This window comes from Dendropsophus ebraccatus, chromosome 11, assembly GCF_027789765.1.
Source record: "Dendropsophus ebraccatus isolate aDenEbr1 chromosome 11, aDenEbr1.pat, whole genome shotgun sequence".
Classification (NCBI taxonomy): domain Eukaryota; kingdom Metazoa; phylum Chordata; class Amphibia; order Anura; family Hylidae; genus Dendropsophus; species Dendropsophus ebraccatus.
Window position 1 is genome coordinate 81,703,167 of NC_091464.1, and position 22,569 is coordinate 81,725,735.

Consider the following 22,569-nt stretch of genomic DNA (forward strand, 5'->3'; position numbering starts at 1 on the left):
ACCATCTGGAGAGGAGTTTGTAATGATTTTCCTGAAGTAGGATGCAGCGAGAGAAACCATGCGAGTTGGACAGAATTGTGAGGAGGTCTTCATCAGATATAGTGATGTTCAGCTCCTTTTCCCAGGAGAGTATGTAACCATGTTTTGATGTGCGTAATAAAGCTGTAATCAGGTGGTATAAGACAGAGACAGAACGAGTTTTCTTAGAGGGGTTAAGAAATAATTTTTCAAAGGTTGTCAATTCCCTAAATAGGTCAACAGTTTGCGAGAGTTTTGTTAAGCATTTAGTGGCGTGGGCGTGGTGTAAGAAGGTAGGGGCTGCGTGGTGTAAAGTGTCAGCAATTGTTTCTTTAAACAATGAGGGGTTGTCCCCCATAAATGTTTGGAGGGGGATGTTTCCTAGTGAGAGCCACATATGTTTGTATGTGGGCGTCACTTCGTTGACTATGCAAGGTATTAAAGTTGCTGGAGTTATTGGTGATGGGGAGGGGGCTAGGGTATTTCCCAAGCTTTTCCAAATCTGTAGAGAACCTTTCAGTGTAGGGGGGGGATTGGGGTTTTTCAGGAGTGTTACTGTTAGGAACCAGATATCATGGGGTTGTAGTTGGGAGGGTGTAGTGGATGGGTGTGATGGGTGTTGTTCAGTAGCTAAATCCAGCCAGCAGTTCAATTGTATGGCTTTGTAGTAGGTACATATGTCGGGTAGTCCTATACCGTCTTTGTTCTTGTGTTGTATTAGTAAGTTATAAGATGTGCGTGGTCGCTTACCCTTCCATAGGTATCTAGTAAAGATGCTTCGTATATTTTGGAAGAATGTTGGCGGGAGAGCAATTGGGACCATTTGTAATATATAGAGAATTTTGGGTAAAATGTACGTTTTGAGAAGGTTCTTCCGACCTAACCAAGATATTATAGGTAAGTCTTTTAATAATTTGGTGATTTCCGCTATCAGCGGTATGTAGTTCAGATGGTACAGGTCATTTAAGTTACCAGTGAGCTTTACGCCTAGATATTTGATAGTTCAGACTTTGCAGTGTTTATTTTGAAGTTGGTGATTTTATTGAATTCTCCTAAGATTCGCTCAATATGAGGGATGGAAGTGAGTGGGTCAGATATTAGGAATAATAGATAGTCGGCAAAGGCCAGTGTTTTCAGGTGTGCTCCTCCCAGTTCAATTCCTTTGATTTCTATTGTTTGCCGAATTTTTTGGATGAGTGGTTCTACTGCTAAAATGAAGAGAGTGGGTGATAAGGGGCATCCCTGTCTGGTACCGTTTAGGATCTTAATGGGGGGGATAAGGTATCATTGATTTTTAGTCTAGCATGTGGTTGGTCGTATAAAGAAAAGATTGCTGTTATGAGAGCGGGAGGTAGGCCGAATTTTCCTAGAGTAGCTTTCATATAGGACCAGTCTACTCTGTCGAATGCCTTCTCGGCATCAATGCCGAGAAGGACACTCGACTCGTTGCGGGTTTTGGTTTCGTGTATGGCCCTGAACAGTTTAGCTGTATTGTTCCTCCCTTCTCTACCATGTACAAAGCCTGCTTGGGAGTCACCTACTAGTTTAGGTATCAGTGTTTTGAGGCGGAGAGAAATAGTTTTGGCCCATATCTTCAAGTCTAAATTTAGCAAAGAAATGGGCCTATAGCTGCCGCAATGAAGAGGATCTTTGCCTTCCTTCCATATTATTGCTACGTGTGCTTCTTGCGATTGCCTCGGCCAGCGGGCTCCCTGTAGCAGTGCATTACAAGTAGAAGTAAGGTGGGGGAGTAGTTGAGGAAGGAATTTTTTGAAGTAAAGAAGTGGAAGGCCATCGGGGCCTGGGCTCTTACCTGGGGGAAAGCTTTTTATGACCTTGCTTATTTCTTGTGGGGTAATGGGTGTTAGGAGCGCGTCTCTGTCAGAGGGAGATAGAGTCGGTAGGGATAAATCTCTGAGAAATTCTGAGGTTAACGTATCCCTGACACTCTGGGGTGGGAGGTTTTCGGATGATTGAAGGTTATAAAGTTGGGAGTAGAAGTGCTGGAATGCTTTAGCTATAAGAGGTGTAGTAGTGTGTGTGACTCCGTCATGTCCTTTAATTGCATGAATTTGGGTCTTTTCCCTTGCTTTCTTTATTAAAGAGGACATCAATCTCCCACCTTTGTTCCCATGGGCGTATAGTACCTGTTTGAAATGCAGAAAGGACTTGGCCGAGCGGGCATATAGGATATCTTTTAGTTTTTCCCTAAGGAGTTTTAATTCGGGTAGAGCTGTTTGCAGTTTCGAGAATTTATGGATCTTTTTTACTGCCGCTATTTTTGCTAAGAGGGAGTCAATTTCTTTTTGTTTACTTTTCTTGATTTTGGAACCTATGGCAATGAGTAGGCCTCTGATGTAGGCTTTATGGGATTCCCAGATTATGGGTGAGGCTATATATCAGGAGTTGTATTAGTGGCGAAGAATTCATCTAGTTGTTTCGTTATTGTGTCACATGTAGTAGGGGAGCTTAATAGTGATTCATTTAGTTTCCATCTCCATTCTTTTGCCGGGATATATGTAAAGTTTAAAAGTGCAGAGGTAGGGGCATGGTCGGATATAGTAATTTGGCCAATCTCTGCATTTGAGAGGGTAGGGAGAAGTGAGTTATGGATGAATATGTAATCGAGTCTATGGTGCTATTTATGTGGGACTGAATAGAATGTGTAGTCACGGTACGTCACATGTCTCGTTCGCCAGGTGTCCAAGAGGGCTAGGTCATGCAATTTAGAGTTCAACCTGCTGAGCGATTTTGTGGGGATAGTGGAGAGTCCTGTGGATGAGTCTAAAAGTGGATTGAGCGTAGTGTTTAAATCCCCGCCTAATATGATAGGGCCCACAGCGAATAGTTGTAATTCGTCTAGGGCTTTCAGTATCCAGGGGGTTTGGCCAGTATTTGGAGCGTAGAGATTCGCTAGTGTGTAGGGTTTGGAGGCTATAGAGACTCTTAAAAAGAGCATTCTGCCTTCTGTCTCTTCATGTTGCTGTAAGATCTGTATAGGTAGGGAGGAATGTATGGCGATAGAGACGCCTTTGGAAGCCGAGGTTGGATGGCAAGCATGTCTCCAGTGGGAGAAATATTTAGTCGGAAATTTGGGTATTTTCCCTGCTTTTAGATGGGTTTCTTGTAAGAAGGCTATGGCCGTCTTACTTTTTTTAGGAGAGAAATTATATGATGTCTTTTATTAGGGCTGTTGAGCCCTTTGACATTGAGAGATGTTATGGTAAAGTCTGTCATTACCGAGACACTAATCAGGTGTGTAGGAAGTGGGGGGGGGGAGAGAACCGGAGGGGGGAAGGGGGGGTTAGTTTAGCGAGGGGGGGGGAGGGGATGGTAGAGAGAAAAGGGAGGGAGAGAGGGGAAAGAGGTGAGGGAGATCTGGAGAAAGGGAGGAGAGAGGGGAGAAAGATGAGAGCGAGAGGCAAGCAAATTAAGTATACGATTATAAGGTTCGCTGAGGTTTGGTGTGCCCGGCAAGGGCCTGGACTGTCTCAGGCCACGAGGCGAGGCTGAGCGGGGGGGGGGGGAGGTATAGAGTGGTGTTAAACTTTGAGCACTGACCATCTAGATACACAGGTAACTGCCCACTTGTGTTTAAGGGCAGCCAAGTAGAGGGGGAGGAGGAAGGAGGGGGGGGAAGTGAAAGGACAATTTAGGGACCGGTTAAATAAATAATTTGTGAAAACTGACTTAAGGAGAGTGAGGTTGTTGGAGCGGGTATGGGGGGGGGGAGGGGAGGGGGAGGGGAAGGGGGGGGATTGTCTTGTTAATGCATATCACCGATAGATTATTATTAAGTTCTTACTTTCAATTGTAAGAGGGTGCGATCCTGGTCAACCGGAACTGGCCAGTATAGAGTGTAAAATCTGAAGGCGAAAAGCTCCTAATTCTAGTAGTGTGGTATGCTTTAGCAGGGCCGGTCCGGGGAAGCAGGAGGGCATCTCTTCCATACCTGGGTAATACAATTAGGGAGAATAGGAAAACAATAATCAGAGTAATGTATCAGTATAAAATCAGTATGAGAGGAGTAACTTTACGTCTATCAGTCCTCTGACTAAAAAAGGGATTGAGTTCATCTAAAGAAGTATTCACAGTAACTGGGGGGGGGGGGGGAGGGGGGGAGGAGAGGGTAGGGGGAGAAAAAAAAATGTGTTAGGGGATATCATCTAGTGTGTGATAACTCTAGGTTCAAATTATACATCTATTTCACATATACATTACAAGGTGAGATCCCGGCCCACCGGATCAGCGGTGTATATGAGTATATCAGTGAGGGTCTGGAACGAACAGCTTCCTCAGATTGTTTAGGGAGTGCTTCTGTGTGTGCCGATCCGGGGAGTCAGGAAAGCGCCTCTGCAGGACCTAGAGAGATAAACAGTGAATTGAGAAAGTATTTAACAGCTTAATGCATAGATAAAAGACTGAACCAAGAATATAAGGTATTCTACTGATGACCTCCTGTGTGGAGTGAATACCAAAGACTATAGCAAGCAAGCGACCATTTGGGTCATTCAGACCGCTAGGTTGGGGTTGAGGGGGAGGGGAGGAGGGAGGGGGGGGGTAGAATTGTAGCAGAGAGCCGGTAATCAGCAGTGTCTCTGTCTTTGTAGCTCTGTAGGTTTCTTCAAAGCTGTAACCCAGGAGATTCGATGGATGGATCTTTACGTGGAAGAAGTGTCTTTGCGTGAGGTCTGGGTTGCTTTGGGGATGTCACCGTATGCCATGGGGTGAAGACCGGTAGTGTCGGTAGAGGCATCTGCGGTTGGAATGGTAGCCAGGAGGGGATTTCTATCAGGTGTAGTTCCAAGAGATCCCAGGCCTTCTCTAGATCTTTTGGCGTGTGGATCACGATTCTTCGGCCGTTTCTTATGATCGCTAGACCAAACGGATAGAGCCATGCATATTGGAGATTGTTGGCTCTGAGCAAGTCCAATAGGGGTTTCATAGTGCGTCGTTTTGCCAGCGTAGATGGGGCAATGTCTTGGTATAGAACAATGTCTGTTCCTTCATATTGAAAGGAGCCATAATCTCTTGCCGCACTAAGTATGGCAGCTGTGTCTTGGAATGATAGTAGCCCACAGATCACGTCCCTTGGAGGGTCAGAGTCTTTGGGCTTGGGACGGACAGCACGATGAATGCGCTCTATTATTATGGCGTCTGCTTTCTCAGAGCCTAGTAAAGCGGCAAATATTTCTTTAGCTATTTTGGGCAAGGCCTCAGTAGCCCAGGTCTCGGGCAAGCCCTTAAATCTCACATTTTTCCTTCGGCTATGATTTTCCTGATCTTCTATCAGGGTCACTCATGGCTCTGTTCAGCTGCTCTGTGTGAAGATCAGAGCGGTCAGACAGGGCAGCGGCGTGTGTGGCAATGTCTGTGACTGACGCCTCGAGCGTCTCAACCCTGTTCCCAACAGCTTGTACCTCAGACTTGATTTCAGCCAGCTCCGTCAGGACGGGTTTGAATGCTTGTCTCAGACTCTTCTTCATAAATGATTTCAGGAAAGAGGTAGTGAGTTGTTCGCCTTGTTCACTGTCAGCTACGCTCTCTCTCTCTCTGAGTCTTCTCCTGTTTCCTGCTGCGCAGTGATGTCGGGCGCCATTTTGGGAGCCTTAATCGGTGTTCTGAGGCGTCCTTTGCTCAGGAATCTGGAGAGATCTCCTTGCGATTTCCCGGATTTGGGGGTCCCAGAAGGGTCTCTGAGTAATCCCCTACTTGCCTTGCCCAAAGCCATGTAAAAAAAGAACTGTTGAGAGCAGTAGTTCTGTGTTTGGCGCCGGAGCTCAGCTCACATGCGTCTTCTCTCACTTGCGGTCAGGCTCCGCCCCCGGGATGGGAGATCTCTTATTGAGAAGGGTTAGAAGATGAAAGTGAATAATGACAGGTGCACTGTGGGTTACCATGAATGGATGGGAGCAATAACCCTGTGATGGTCCTGTGGGGGGGACACAGATCATTTCTTCCATCAACAATATCTGTGACAAATAGCCATGTTGGAAAGGACTGATTTTACTATGATGATCTATGGACTTTGCAGCCTCCAAAAGCAACAATGTACTGGGGGATGATATAAACCAGGTTTATTATAAAATGATGTTTATTCATATAAAAAAAATCATAAAGTATGTTTCTGTTGTCAGACTAGCCACCGAATCACAACCAAAAGACTGTGCAGTGTTGACTGGGACAGAATCAGCAGAGTCATTTTACTATCATTAAAGAAGTCTGGGTATTTTTTCCATTAGGAATTGGGGGAATTTGATAACAAGTATGAACGTACCTTTCTCCGTGTCCACAGTAAGTGGGGGACCGGCCTCAGGACCCCCGCTGGAAGGCATTTTCCCCCACATTCACAGTAATGTGCCACTCCCCTATAGCGTGCCCCTGTAGCCACGCCCCCACATAGTATAGCCCCCCTGTGTAGCCCCAGTTTAGTATAGCCCCAACTTGGTATAACCCCCATTTATTAGCCCCCCCTTTGTAGCCCCCACATAATATAGCCCCCCTTTTATCCCCCACATAGTATAGCCCCCCTGTTTATCCTCCACATAGTGTAGCCCCCCTTTTTATCCCACACATATTATAGCCCCCCCCCCTTTTTATCCCCCACATAGTATAGCCCCCCTTTGTTGCCACCCCTCTTCCCCTTATGTGGAGCCCCAACATTGTATATGCTCCCCTCTTCTTTGGTGTAGTACTTTCTATGTGTAAAATAAGAAACCCTCAGAAGGATACTCACCTTGCTCCCCAGTAGTCTCCTCCTGAAGCTGCTGTTTGCAAGTACAGATGTCTGGTGCAGGCTTCCTGTTCCAGCCCCGCGGCGCCTGCACCCTTTTCTCCTTCTCAGCTCTGGACATGACATCACAAGCAGGGGGCCAAGCAGGAGAGGAGTACGGGCGCCGCGGGGCTGGAACAGGAAGCCTGCACCAGACGTCTGTGCATTGCCTCCGCGGCCCTTCAGTGTTTCCGAGGTGGCCAGTAGGTGTCACTTTGAGCGGTCATTAGGAGCGTTCACAGTGAAAGGCCTTCAGTCAGCCCCCGGCAGCTGCAGCTGCTGGTGCGAATGCTGAGGCTGCAGACCGGGCAGGCGGGGGTGTTGGGGAGACAGCGGGACACACGGGGGGCAGCGGGATGTCACCCCAAAACCGGGACTGTCCCGCTGGATCCGGAACGGTTGGGAGGTATGTCTACATTATCCTGAACATTATGCTGCCTCCACTTTCCTGCCTTCCTCCTTGGTGCTGTCTCTCATCTTGGTTAGTGATGTCCATGTACCTGGCATTCCAAACAGTGTAGAAGAAAATGTCATTCATTAGACCAGGCACCTCCTTTCATTAGTATTAGCGGTGTACACGGATCAGCATGAACGCTCTGACCAGTATGCAGCCATGCAGCTGATACACAGCATATGGTAATGCACTGTATGTTTGTAATTTGACTTTTATAAAAAAAAAATCTCAAGTCTTTCAGTACTTATCAGCTGCTGTATGTCCTGCAGGAAGTGGTGTATTCTTTCCAAAGCAGGAGAGGTTTTCTCTGGGGGTTTTCTACTGCTCTGGACAGTAGCTACTTATAAAACGACACATTCTCTTTTGTTGCACATTTAATTATATGACACTTATATGGTACCAGCTTCAACTACAGTAAAGTGAAAGAGTAATCCTTATTTGTTATACACTACAGCAATTTATGGAGATATTTATGACAATGTTCTCTAGTTTACGGCTTGTCTTCCCTTCTAGACTCCAGTTATATAAGACTACGGCATGATCAATGGCAAGCAATGCCCAAGAGCAGCTGGGTCCTGTTCCCTTCAGTCAGTGTGTTTATCCGCCTAGGTCTGCGGTGATCTCAGAGGATGGGAGCTGGCCTGAGTCCTGAAGTCTCTCTCCTTACACTACTACTAGCAGGCAGCCCCATAGATTGTTCCTTATAGATTGTGTGTTATAGGGACTACCCCGGATTACTCCTGTTGTCACGCCATCCTTCATACATAATCTTGGGCTTTAGAACATATCGAACTTGCTAAGAAATCCAGGCGAGCGTAAACCTTTGTGATTTTAGTTAAAGGAGAAGTCCGGTGAAAATTTTTATTAAAGTATTGTATTGCCCCCCCAAAAGTTATACAAATCCCCAATATACAAATCCCCAATATACACTTATTACAGGGAAAGGTTATAAAGTGCTTTTTTCCCTGCACTTACTACTGCATCAAGGCTTCACTTCCTGGATAACATGGTGATGCCACTTCCTGGATAACATGGTGATGTCACTTCCTGGATAACATGGTGATGTCACTTCCTGGATAACATGGTGATGTCACTTCCTGAATAACATGGTGATGTCACTTCCTGGATAACATGGTGATGTCACTTCCTGAATAACATGGTGATGTCACTTCCTGGATAACATGGGGATGTCACTTGTTTTACCAGGAAGTGACATCGCCATATTATCCAGGAAGTGACATCACCATGTTATCCAGGCAGTTGACAAAGGCATACGCGTTCTGCTGTTCACATTGCAATGGTTATGGAACCGAATAAAAGTATATGATGATGCAAATGGTGAGTGCCGGGATTTCTATATAATACATTGTATCTGGGACTGTGCTCCTTTCCTCGTGCACCACCAGCTTACACGGAATGTCATCACCATGGAGTGTGCACCACCAGCTGACACAGAGTGTTATCACCATGGAGTGTGCACCACCAGCTGACACAGAGTGACATCACCATGTTATCCAGGAAGTGACATCACCATGTTATCCAGGAAGTGACATCACCATGTTATCCAGGAAGTGACACCACCATGTTATCCAGGAAGTGACACCACCATGTTATCCAGGAAGTGACACCACCATGTTATCCAGGAAGTGAAGCCTTGATGCAGTAGTAAGTGCAGGGAAATAAAGCACTTTATGTGCATTTCCCGTAATAAGTGTATATTGGGGATTTGTATAACTTTTGGGGGGCAATACAATACTTTAATAAAAATTTACGCCGGACTTCTCCTTAAAAGCAAATGTAGCACTAGGTACATTGCTTTGTGTTTTTTACATGAAAAAAACAACGCTGGCATGGGGATGCTGGTGCCACGGTCCTTTTTTTCCCCCCACCACCCGATTCCCGTGTGCAGCGCTGGTCTATTCATGAGCAACGGCATGAAGCACTGGGGGCAAGACCGATGTGAGGATCTGCCCTCTGTTCTGTGGCACGGCTCCATTAGAACCAATAGAGCCGCGTCACAGAGAGGAAAGGGTTCTGTACCACTGGGGTCGGTGGGCCTGCCCCCAGTGCTTCATGTCCGGCCGCTGCTCGGGAACAGACCAGTGCCAGGCGTTGCTTCAAGAAAAGAACCACGGCATCGGCATCCCCATGACGGTTCCGGTCTGTAAAAAACACAAACCGATGTACCTAGTGGTACATTCGCTTTAAAGGTAAAAACGGACACTACTGTGACTGTTCTTTGTAACTTTGTCTTTGTGGGACTCAAATGCACAGACTATAACAGGGAGACTTAGGCCCTCAAAAATCTTACTTCCCCAATACACAGATTTCCACGGTTCTCCTTGTTTTCCCACCTCATATCATGACTTCTTCATTGCCTTTACTTGGTCTTTAGCTATGTCTCCGTCCAGCATAGGGAGTAGCCTGAGTGGGCTGTGAGTAGTCATATCGCATAGTCATAACGCATCTGAGTGTTGTAGATATCCACTAGGTAAGGATTTGAAGATTCACCAAAGAACAAAAAAACTATTAAGTAAATTAATTTCAAATTAACTAGTGTCAGAAAAATATAAAGATTTCTAAGTTACTAAGTTCTATTTAAAATTATAAAGTCAGTACTTTCAGTACTTATCAGCTGCTTTATGTCCTGCAGGAAGTAGTGTATTCTGTACAATCTGACAGTGCTCTCTGCTTCCACCTCTGTCCATGTTAGGAACTGTCCAGAGCAGGAGAGGGTTTCTATAGGGATTTGCTACTGCTCTGGACAGTTCCTGACATGGACAGAGGTGGCAGCAGAGAGCACTGTGTCAGACTGGAAAGAATTCACCACTTTTTTCAGGACATACAGCAGCTGATAAGTACTGGAAGAGTTAAGATTTTTCAATAGGAGTAAATTATAAAGCTATATAACTTTCTGAGACCAATTGATTTAACCCCTTCAAAGAGATACTTTGGTCATGGAACTAAGAAGGCATAGGTGTTGTAACGTTCACTAAAAAACAATTTGTGCAAAGTCACCAAGAGAGATGCAGGAGTGGCAACTCACCTAAATTTTCTTAAAATCAGGATTTATACAGAAGCATATCTATAGCATAAAACATGTACAACACGGACAGAGTGGACAGACTCCAGTGGAACCATGTGGTTACAGCCAATTCATGCCAGGCTACTGTGCTTTATCAGACCTGATGAAGCGCCCTCTACTGGGGTGAAACAGCTGTAACCGCATGGTTTCATTGGCGTCTGTCCAAACTGTCCGTGTTGTAAATGTTTTATGCTATGGAAGATATGCTTCTGAATGAATCGTGATTTTTAGAAAATTTTGGTGATTCTTCATTTTACTATATTTCCTTCAGACTATAAGCATTTGCCCTTTTGAATGGGCATTCGTATTAGCCGTGTTAGCCGCACAGGATGGTCCCGATGAAATGTTTGTCTCTCGGCAGGATGATTCCGGTTCTTCTTGACTTTGTACAAAAACAGATTTAGGATGATGGGTTCTCCAGTAGTTCCCACAAACCGGGCAGCTGCTGCCGTGTGTATGTGGTCGTGCGGACCAATCCAATTTGCTTGTAAACATTTTTCAGCCATAGTCATATACAGACGGAGACTTGACTTCCTGCCAAGGGTCAGAATTAGAACTTGGCAGCTGTAAACAGTCAGACATTTTCCTGACAGGTCTCTTGGGGTTGGTAAATGGGAAAGAAGAGTTTCTCTATGTGACACGAGCAGCAGCCAAACTTACCGTTAATGGACTTTAGAGTTAGGGATACATCACCGAAAAAGCAATGAACACCGTACACGAGCAGGCTGTACATTTAAAGGAAAATCACATTAACCCCTTTCTGACTCATGAATATTAATGAAAAAAAAACAAATAGGGTACATGGAACCCTGTTCACAGAAAGTCCAGTGTCAGTGAAGATCATCCCGGCCGGTAATGCAGTAACGGCAGACGGCAGGATGATCTTCATTTCTATTGAATTAGAACTCAGGCGCATCCATGTGCACTACTATCCCATTTCACCAATAAACACAGCCGAAGCTGCACTCTCCATTGTGTGACCTGTCAGGGTTGTGTGGCCGCTATTCACTGACATGTCAGTTTTTGCTGTGGCCGCTAGAGATCTTGGCCAGAGTGTATACTATTTGTATACGCTTCGGCCGAAATCCTATTGACTGCAGTACAACGTAAGTTCTATATTAATCACTGCCGTTGTTCAACAACGGCCGTTATTAATATAAAACTTACATTGTGTGAACATGGCCTTATTGAGTAAGACACTGGAGTGGTCGAGAGAATGAGAAGAGCTAATCGGCTGCTGTGAATAACCGGCCCTCTATTATTATACACTCTTGATTTGGAAAATGAACCCTATTACTATGTGCCCCCTCCCCCTATTTGTTAAGTTGGCACTGCAATTTCAACAAACTTTAGAAGCGAATGTAAGAAGAATTATATTATATCTTATTGGAGAAAAATGCCTCTTTCTCCACTCAGCATGTACAGTAGACTGGGGGGATGGGGGGATCTGTATGTCCTGTGTTCAACATTCAGATAAAATGGATGTTTATCTACATTAATATAAAAACAAATTGTTTTAGGGTTTACCATTACCTCTATCTCAGGTTATCTTGGATACAACTCTGATAATTTGAGAAACCCAAAACGTGTCATTTCATGTGCATATACATGAGGCTGAGCAGTGGATGTACTGATTTTTCCCATCCTACATGCTGTTTGCTATGCGTTCTTATCTGAAGAGTCCAGTGGCTTTAAAGGGGAACTCTCAGCAGGCTAGATGAATCTAACCTGCTGACAGCCCCCTATTGTGCACGGGACACAGAGGAGGATAGTTTGTCTCTTAGCTTCTGCCTCGCCGCAATTCTGGTGCAGTTACTCATTTGCTCCAAGGTCCGTTAGAGCGTGAGAGTGTTAGGAGCGCTGGGGCACCGTAAGGAGCACTGCTGCGCCCTCATACCACTGATCTGCCCACAGCCAGCCCTTCCCTTTCTAATGGTAAACAATGGAGTGGGGCAGTGCTCCTAAGGGGTGCCCAAGGGCACTGTTTAGACGAGCTATGAATAGAAAGCCTGCCTCGGGGTGTTCCTAATGATGAGAAGGTTGGGGAGGAAGGAAGAAAGGAGAGGCGTCTCAGACCTGCGGCACAGACACTGTAGGACACGCCAGTATGACCCAATGCTGCAAGTTTAAAAAGTAAATTTTTTGCTCTAACCTAGGCATCGGGCACATTTTCAAAGATACAACAGATGTGATTTTACTCTCATCAAACGGATGGTACTAGCTGTTTGGCGGGGTGGGTTGGTGGATAGAGTCGCTTTAAGTCTAGCTAATAAGGGTAGTACTTGGAAGTCTTGCCCTTCCAAATGTTGGGCATTTCTAACCATGTGATATGTTGCGTCGTCTTTCTGGAAGATCCCATCGATTCAAGGGAGTACGATCAGCATGGACGGGTGTACATCATCGGCGAGGATTGATTCATACCCAAATCGGTTGCGAGTGTCTCCCACATGGATAAGTGGCTCAGAGATTACCATGAAAACATTTCTAAGACCATATCGCTGCCAGTATCGATAAAACCGTGAAAATGTCAGCCCTTTCCAGTCAGGCATTAGCAGAGGTGCAGTGACAATCTATCTTCTCTGGAGCCCCTGATGCAGTAGGGTTCCCTAAGGTTTCTTTTAGACACACGCTTGGTAGCTCCCTGGGTTATTTTGGCGGTGAGCTGCTCCTCTGTAACTTTTCGATTCCATCCTCACACATTTTCATAGCTGACCTTCACCTCTCATATCAATGGCACGTGCATTTTCAGAAATACCGCCACCCTTCGCCCAAAAACCAATAATCTTACTTTTTTACAACTCTGATAAATTCCCTCTTGCCAGTGACAGCAACGAGGTATACGTGTGCACCAGGGCTGTGGAGTCGGAGTCGTGGAGTCGGAGCTAGTTTTGGCTGGAGTCTGAGTCGGAGCTAGCTTTGGCTGGAGTCGGAGTTGGAGTCGGAAAAAAAATTTACCGACTCCGACTCCAGCTTTAAAAAAAATCTTTAAAAAGATTAAAATTCATATCAAAATTATCTTTAATAATATGAATTTTACAAGTTTTGCTCATGAATATATATTATGAGCAACATTCTAATAGGACACTGGCCCTATTACATAAGGGGGGTCAGGGGAATATATCAGTAATAGGACACTGGCTCTATTACATAAGGGTGGTCGGGGGAATATATCAGTAATAGGACACTGGCCCTATTACATAAGGGTGGTCATGGAAAAGTTGTCGGTCACTATTTGGCAATTTGTTTCTGAGCTGGAAGAGTCCATTGTGTGGGGGGGAGATCTGTGCTGTTCTCTTGACTGTATATGAGCAGCAGTGTAATATGAAGATATCCTGTGTAATATAGAGGAGGAGGAGAAGACTTAAGTAGTGTAGCAGTAACCTCTGTCCTCAGTGTGGTGTTTTCTCTCTGGGAGAAGATTGTGTGTTTTTCTTCAGCGTTCTATGGCTGCAGCTCTGTGTGTGTGTGTGTGTGTGTGTGTGTGTATGTGTGTGTGTGCGTGCGTGCTATGGCTGCAGTAGGCCGTGTGTGTGCTATGACTGCAGCAGGCTGTGTGTGTGTGTATGTGTGCTATGGCTGCAGCAGGCTGTGTATGTGTGTGTGTGTGTGCGCTATGGCTGCAGCAGACTATGTGTATGTGTGGTATAGCTGCAGCAAGCTGAGTGTGTGTGTGTGGTGTGAGCTATGGCTGCAGCAGGCTGTGTGGGCGTGTGTGTATGCTATGGCTACAGCAGGCTGTGTGTGTGTGTGTGTGTTCTATATCACTGTGTGACCTCTATATCACTATGTGTGACCTTTCTCAATATCACTATGTGTGACCTTTCTCTATATCACTATGTGTGACCCCTCTCAATATCACTATGTGTGACCCCTCTCTATATCACTATGTGTGACCCCTCTCAATATCACTATGTGTGACCCCTCTCTATATCACTATGTGTGACCCCTCTCTATATCACTGTGTGTGACCCCCTCTATATCACTGTGTGTGACCCCCTCTATATCACTATGGCTGACCTCTATATTACAGGTATCTGGCATTGTTAGTAGTGTTTCTGTGTGTATGGTGAATATTTAGTTAGAAACATAGAAAATTTTCAGCCGGAAAAGACCACCTGCTCCATCTAATCTAGTTGTGAGTTGTTCAGGACATGGAGGCTGGAGACTGGCTGCATCCACTGCACACACAGGAGAAGCTGCTTTATACACAGTATTCCTTTATTCACTCAGAAGTCGCCCCATGATCATGTAGGACATTAGGGAGAAGCTGCTGAGCCAGTGTGATAAATAACTCCCCTGGTATATGACTGGCGGCCATTTTTGAAGGAGCAGGAGCAGGAGTCGGTCCTGATAATATTCAGGAGTCGGAGTCTGAGTCGAAGCTGCGGCTTACCGACTCCACAGCCCTGGTGTCCCACAGCCTGCCACACGCCCTGCAAACCCTATTGTAGACCTATTTTTTCTATACCTATGTGCTTTATTAAGTACTAGTGATAAGAGCTAATGCACTGTTTTATTATACCTTTTACTTAGGTTACGGGAAGTTCAGGCAAAGTGTACACCTGTTACAAGGCCTGTCACTACTGCTCCTGTCCTGCCTTCTCTTTCTCTGTGCTCAGAAGAAATGACAGCCTGATGGTAAGTATCTGCATTGTTGCTATAGGGCAGGGATGGGGATCCTTCAGCTCCCCAGCCATTGCAAAACTACAATTCCGTCAGGCCTGGACAGCAAAGGAAAAGGGGAATTGTAGTTTTGCAACAGCTGGAGGGCCAAAGGGTCCCCATCCCTGCTATAGGATATTGAAATCTATGATATATAGTATATTTTGTAAAAAAAAAAAAAAAAAAAGTTCAAATTACTATGCTAACCAGTTTACTTTTACTTTGCCCCTTTCCTCCACTACATCTCCCAGTGTTTGTTGCTTACACCATGTACCTAATGGCCCAGGTATACTAATGTGTCTCTGCCAGAATTTGGGCTAAACAAGTGGCACGCTGGATTTTTCTCCACATTTATTATGCGTTTTAGACAATTTTCCCCCACTTTCAGATGCTTTTCCACCTGGTATGAAAAAAAAGTGGGGTTTATGCAAAAATAGGGCATGGTCTATTTTGCACCAAAAAATTGCACCTGAATCTGGCTGAAAATTCTGGTGAACTTGAAGCCAAGTAATAGATGGTATAAACTTTGCATCAAAAAAACTAGACAGTTTTTAAAAGGAATCTGTCACTAGGTTTATACTGCCTTAAATGAGGACAGCATAAACTAGTGACAGAATTGCTGAGCAGATCTCTGTATTACAGATCTTCGGTGAACTACATCATTCTGTTCAGCCGTTCTCCTAATATGCAGGAAAATAGGATTCTTGCCACACCCCTGCCCCCGCCCCCCCCCCCCCCTAGCTGCTGATTGACAGGTGACTGCCTATACACAGTATGGATAGATAACTGGCAATCAGCAGGTGGTGGGTGGAGTTTTCTGCTTCTCATGAATATCCAGGACTGCTGGGCTCATGCACATAATGGAGAGGACTACTTATTGTCCATGTTATTCAGGAGGAGATCTCTGGGTCAGCTGCACAGAACAATGTAAGTGATACATCATTCTGTCCAGCTTCTCTGTCACTAGTTTATGCTACCCTGAGATAGGACGCCATAAACCTACTGACAGAGTCTCTTAAGTGCAACAGATTGATCAAACAGCCTGATAATCTAATGCTGGGTTTACACGGAGCGATAATTCGCCCGATCGTACGATTAACGATTTCAAAGTAACGATTTTTCTTTTATAACAATCAGCGTTTGGATGGAACGATATATCGTACAGAAAATTCGTTTTCCGATCATTTTGCGATCGCTTAAGCCTGTCTCGCACATAGGAAAAATCAGTGAACGACTGTTTACACGGAACGATCGGCGAATTTTTGGCGAACGACGATTTAAGAACCTGTTGAAAGATCAAAATGAACGATTTACCGATCGTTCGCCGCGTTTACACGTACGATTATCGTTCGAATTCGATCGTTATCGTGCAAATTCGCACGATAATCGCTCCGTGTAAACCCAGCATAAGTATGTAGTTAGATTGGGCCAATGTCTATACAATGTCAGTGTCACAAGACCAACCAATATTACCAAAACCCTGACCGTGTGGGGGGTGATCTGGATGATGTGCTGAGCTGTTTTTAGCATTCAGTGACATTTTGCACTTTTTTTCCTTGTTACGTTGCCCCAAGCATTATTACGCCATGGTCTTTGTGCTATAATTGTCCATTATGCTTTGCCTGGTCGTTGTCATCAGGATAATGAAATCATTTCTGTCCCCGTGATGGAGCAAATATGTCACGCTTCAGGGCCTGATCAATACAGAGTTAGTCAGATATACGATCCCAGCATCATAGTCGCCTTACTTGTTTTGTTGTCTTAATTTATTGGTATCACTTAGACATTAAGAAAAGTGCAAGGAAAAGAGGGAAAAAAATGTCCGGGATCATTAAGGCCATTTGGCTGCCCTCTCTGATAGTCGTCGCCATGGTGACCGGGTGAATAACTGCGACAATCATGTCACGTTAAAACACGTCGTTGGTCTTGATATAACATCCAAGAGGCAATATGTCATCTGTCTGGAGCCTGAGAGCGAGCGGCACATCTATTTGCACGCTTTCCTATCAGCCGTATACTCTATATGTTACATGGTGGATGCTTGTTTGTGTTGTAATATGAGCATGTTTACATATGATCTGTATACAGCTCTCCAAATAGCAAAGATGTATGAGACAGAAAAACTCATAAAAACTCGCTGTATAAGTATCTTTCTAGTAAAATAGTGTTTATTTAGATCACAAGACACAGCATGCTATAAGATGCACTGATCATTTACAAAAAAGTCATAAGAATATTTTAACAAGTTAAAGGGAATCTGTCACTAGGTTTATGGTGCCTTAAATAAGGGCAGCATAAAATAGTGACAGAAATGCAAAATGCTGAGTAGATCGGGGTATTACTTACATCATTCTGTTCAGCCGTTCTCCTAATATGCAGGAGAATAGGATTCTTACCACACCCCTTCCCCCGCCCTCCAGCTGCTGATTGACAGGTGACTGCCTATACACAGCATGGATAGATAACTGCCAAACAGCAGCTGGTGGGCGGAGTTTTCTGCTTCTCATGAATATCCAGGACTACTGAGCTCATGCACAAAATGGAGAGGACTACTTATTGTCCATGTTATTCAGCAGGAGATCTCAGCAGCACAGAACAATGTAAGTGATACATCATTCTGTTCAGCTACTCTGTCACTAGTTTATGCTACCCTGAGATAGGTTCATGTCTCCATTTTGGTATCCGTTTAATGTATCCGTTCTATGGGGAGAGGGGGGGGATGGTAAAAACAGATGCTGTTGTATGTCATATGTTTTGATTTGTTTATTTACTTACATTATTTAAAAAAAAAAAACGGATAAAAAGAGATCCTTTTTTTTTTTTTTTTTTTTACATTTTCCAAAACGGATACAGTGAGATGGATTGCAAAATCGTGATGTGAACCTAGCCTTAGATAGGACAGTATAAACCTGCTGACAGTCTCTTTAACCCCTTAACAACAAGGGGCGTACCGGGCTATGGAGCGGGCTTACGAGCTTAACTTGCCCCATAGGGGGTGAGGACCGGCTGCTATCTGCAGCAAGGCCCACACCCTCAATCGTGGGCTGCCGCGATCGCACGGCTGCCCGCCATTAACCCCTTGAATGGCGCAACGTTTAAGTGTAAGTTACCGGAGCATCTCCAGTCACTTACCGATCGGGACCCCCGCAGCTTTTCTGCAGGAGTCCCGATTGCATGGCCTGACTTCCTCCATGCAGTCAGGTCTTCAATCTTCTGATAGAGCCTGCTACAGGCAAGCTCTATCAGAAGATCACAGATAACACCGTTATCTATGGCATAGCAGTGATCAGTGTATGTAATCCAAAGTATGTATGTAAAAGTCCCCTAAAGGGACTATAACAGTGTTAAAAAAAAAAATTACCCCCCTTCCCATTTTATACAAAAAACACATAAAAATAATAAAGCTAATTAACATATACCGTAGCGTGCGTAATCGTCCGTTCTATTAAAATAAAACAATATTGTTCCCGCACGGTGAACGGCATGAACAAAAAGCGGTACTGCAGTTACTACTAAAAATCTGCTACTAAAAACTAGAGATCATGGCGCAAAAAAAATATTATTGCCCCCTCCCCCCCCGGTAGCCACTGGCACGCATACTTACCACAGCTGATCGGTGTCCCGTAGTGCGGCTTCGTTCCAGTCCCGCGGCGCCGTTCACATCCGGCGCGCACTCACATCCGCCTCTGCTGTGACTCCTCTTCTCTGTCCTGTCATTATACAGCGTATCTCACATGCTTCCATGCACTCTCTATGGAAGCGAGTGATTTCCAGCGTTCAATTACAAGACAGAGAAGAGGAGTCATTGCAGAACCGAAAGTGAGTGAGCGCTGGATTTGAACGGCACCGCGGGCCCGGACCGAAGCCGCGCTGCGGGACACTGATCAGCCGTGTATACGTGCCAGAGGCAATAATATTTTTTGTGGACTGCTTCTTTAAAGGGCTAGTGCGCCAGTAAGCAATTATTCACTAAATAACACACATTACAAAGTTATACAACTTTGTAATGTATGTTATGTTAGTGAATGCCCCCCTTCCCCATGTCCCCCCCCACCCCGGAAGTGTAGTGCTCTATACTCACCTGATCCGTGTCAACCCCTGTCCGCCATTATGTGACATTATGTGCCGCATCATTAGCTGCTCAGCCGCGATTGGCTGAGCACAGTTATGCTCAGCCAATCGCGGCTGAGCAGCTGATGACGCAGAAGAGGGCGGTCGGCACGAGGGACGCTCGGAGCGGTTCGGCCGGCTGCCCGAAGATGAGATCGTCACATAATGGCGGACGGGGGTTGACACGGATCAGGTGAGTATAGAGTACTACACTTCCGGGTCTAGCGTGGGAGGGGGGAAACACGGGGAAGGGGGCCATTCACTAACATAGCATACATTACAAAGTTTTATAACTTTGTAATGTGTGTTATTTAGTGAATAATTGTTTAGCGCCGCACTACCCCTTTAAGGCCATTTCATGCTCCGTCCTTAAGGAGTTAAGGAAGTGCTTACACATTTTTTTGCCTATATAATGTACACTCACCATAACTATTCTTACAGTGTCATCTGCTTCATCCCTCCTCTGCTCCATCCGTAGCTTTCATTACTGTGGGTCATGTGACCTTTGCCACCATCTTGGTTTTCAGACGGTGTAATAATCCTCATCTCTATCCACCGCACCACAGTGAATGGAGACAAACTGTTCCTGTCCCATTCACTGTGTAATGTGGGCGCCCTGTGGATAACTTGTCAGTCTGTTTTACTTGGAAATCCCCTGTAAGTTTGGACAATCACTAGTAGAACTCCTAAGACATATGGTGCAGAACTTGAACCTCATTTGCCAAGTGGACGCCCAAACACTCAGTGAGTCTAAGTCATCCTGTAACATCTCCTCCATAGACTGTAGTCAGTGGCAGAACTACCGCCGTAGCAACCGTAGCGGCAGGCCCTCTTCTGCCATGAGGCGGAATGAGCCTTCCGCCTCAGGCGGCAGAATTTGCGGTCCGGCAGGGGGCGGCATTATGTCCCCCCTGCTGTCATTTTTGTTAAGTATCACTTAACAAAAATGACAGCGGCCGCTCACCTGTCCCGTCGCCCGCGCTCTCCACATCCTGTCTGGTCCCGCGATGTCACCCTGCAGCTGTCACAGACCTCCAGGCTGTGGTGAGTGCCCGGGGTCGGTGGGGGACGCGCTGGGGTGATCAGGTCGCGCGGGACCGCCCCGCGCGACCCGATCACCCCACTCACTCACCACAGCCTGGAGGTCCGTGACAGCTGCAGGGTGACATCGCGGGACCTGACGGGATGTGGAGACAGCGGAGAGCGCGGGCCGGCTGCGGTGTGGGACAGGTGAGTAGATGGCGGCGGCGGGGGGGGGGGGGGGTCCGGGGGGATGTCGGCTATCACTCGGGGCGGCCGCCTGAGGTTTGCCTCAGGCGGCAGAAACCCTTCAATCGGCCCTGCGTAGCGGTTGCTATGGGGCCCGCCGCATCAAGGGGCCCGGGCCCGGCCAGCAAGTCGTTTGTCTCCTCTCAGAGTGCAGACAGTTTCTCCTCGGTTAGACCACCCGGGGAGAAACTGTCTGCACTCTGCATCTGAACTCCGGATGCATGCCCCCGCCTCCCGCCTCTCACGTTGCTTCCTGCTTCCAGCCACAGCTGAACTGTCTCCTCCCCCACGTAAGTGCACGTACGCAGGTCCTCTCTGCTCTGCCGTACAGTTACGGTGGGGGAGGGGGGCGGAGTCAAAGTCCGAGGGCACAGGCTGTGTAGAGGGAGATAAAGCCTGTGCGCTCCCCCTCCCTTTCTCTCCCTCCCTGTGTGTGTGTGATGTGTCCTGGTTAGTTGTTCAGGACGCTTGTCCTGACACTAGCTAACCAGGGGAGGGGGGAGATAAAGCATGGCTGCTCCCTCAGAGACTCCTCCTCCTGGAGACTGTCAGCTGCCAGCACTGAGAAGCATCCTGTGAGGTTGGATGACCTCTGACCCAGCCCTAGCCCTCTCCCGCCGGGACCTCCCCCAGAGACAGTGACAGCTCCTTCCTCCCCCTCCTGTAAGTATAAGGTGTGTGTGTGCTTACAGAGAAGCAGAAGTGTGGGGTTTTATTTGTACAGTGCTGTGACAAAGGACTACAACGCCCAACGTGGTCTGTCTGCTGTCTGAGCCTCTCCCCTCCACCCAAGGAAACAGACAGACCACACTGGGAATTGTAGTCACACACTGTCTGTAAAGAAAGCAGCCCTGTGACATGCGCAGTAGCAGGCTGTGTGTATATATATATATATATATATATATATATATATATATATATATATATATATATATATATACATACATACATACACAGTATGTGCTGTAACAGGCTGGATATATATATATATGTGTATGTATGTGTGTGTGTGATATATATATATATATATATATATATATATATATATATATATATACATAGTATGGCGGTGTTGTTCAGGTCTGGTGTGGCGATGTTATCCAGTCACTGTATGGCGGTGTTGTTAACGTGTGGTATGTTTGTGTTATACAGTCACAGTATGGTGGTATTGGTCAGGTCTGGTATGCAGATATTTAATGTGCAACCTTGTTTATATTTTAAGCAGGTTAAAACCACATAGAAAAAAAGTCAGACAATGCATGTGCCGAAACCATGCGTCCATTTCCTCCCCAGCAGCGAGGAGGGGGGACCCATTGGAAAGTTTGCTATGGGGCCCAGCCATTTCTAGTTACGCCCCTGACTGTACTGTACTACAAAGCTTGGTGTCATCTGCAAGGAAAGTAACAGTGCTGTCATTCCCATCCTCTAAATTAATAAATAATATTAATAAATTAAATTAATATAATTTAAAGGGGAACTATCAGCAGGTTAGACGACCTGCTGATATGTCCCTATTGCACAGGAGACGCAGAGGAGGATGGTATGTCTTTTACCCCCATCTAAATGTTCACACCTGTACCGATGGGGAGAAGGAGCCGGGAGAAGATATGCTGCAGCTCTGTCCAGTCTCCGAGTTTGAAAAAAGAGTTGGGTTCCATAGAGCGCCATTATAAGTCTGACTCTTTTTTCTAATTCAGAGCGGAGGGAGGACACACTGCAGCGTGGTCTTCTCCCGGCTTGTTCTCTCCATCAGTACAGGTATGAGCATTCAGACCCAGACCGATCAAAGTTTTTGACATGTCTCTATGATGTCTCTATGACACGTCCAAAGCTTTTTGTAATGACAGTCACACTTTAAAGGACAACTCCGGCAGGACCTGAAAAAAAAAAACCAGACACACACACACTTAATACTCACCATCCCTCCGGTGACGATCGCCACTTGAATCTCCCGCCGACCGTGACTCTGTTACCTCCAGCCGGTGTCTTTGGAACTCCCAGTGAAGTAAATGGGAGAGAAAAGGCTGCCGATGCGCATGCGTACCGGCAGCCTTTTCCTCTCCCATTCACTTTATCAGAAGACGCAGAGGACGAAGAAGACCAGGCCCGCCCCCCCCTGCAAAATGGAGCCCGGGAGAAGAGGACTGGGTCGACAGTTATTGGGCATGTATACTTTATTTAACTTGGGGGGGGTCAGTG

The 22,569-nt window shown here is 46.0% G+C and overlaps 1 protein-coding gene across 5 annotated transcripts in view; it reads left to right on the forward strand.

The window, feature by feature from the left end:
- The window catches only part of ZSWIM7 (zinc finger SWIM-type containing 7), a 143,801-nt gene that overhangs the window by 82,827 nt on the left and 38,405 nt on the right, over nt 1-22,569 (forward strand). For all 5 annotated transcript variants that reach the window (XR_011358903.1, XM_069945963.1, XM_069945962.1 and 2 more), the window contains exon 5: nt 14,863-14,967. Coding sequence is in view for 4 of the 5 variants with exons in the window: in XM_069945963.1 (XP_069802064.1) it covers nt 14,863-14,967 (105 nt within the window). In the remaining variant the exon portion in view is untranslated. The remainder of the gene's footprint in view (nt 1-14,862; nt 14,968-22,569) is intronic.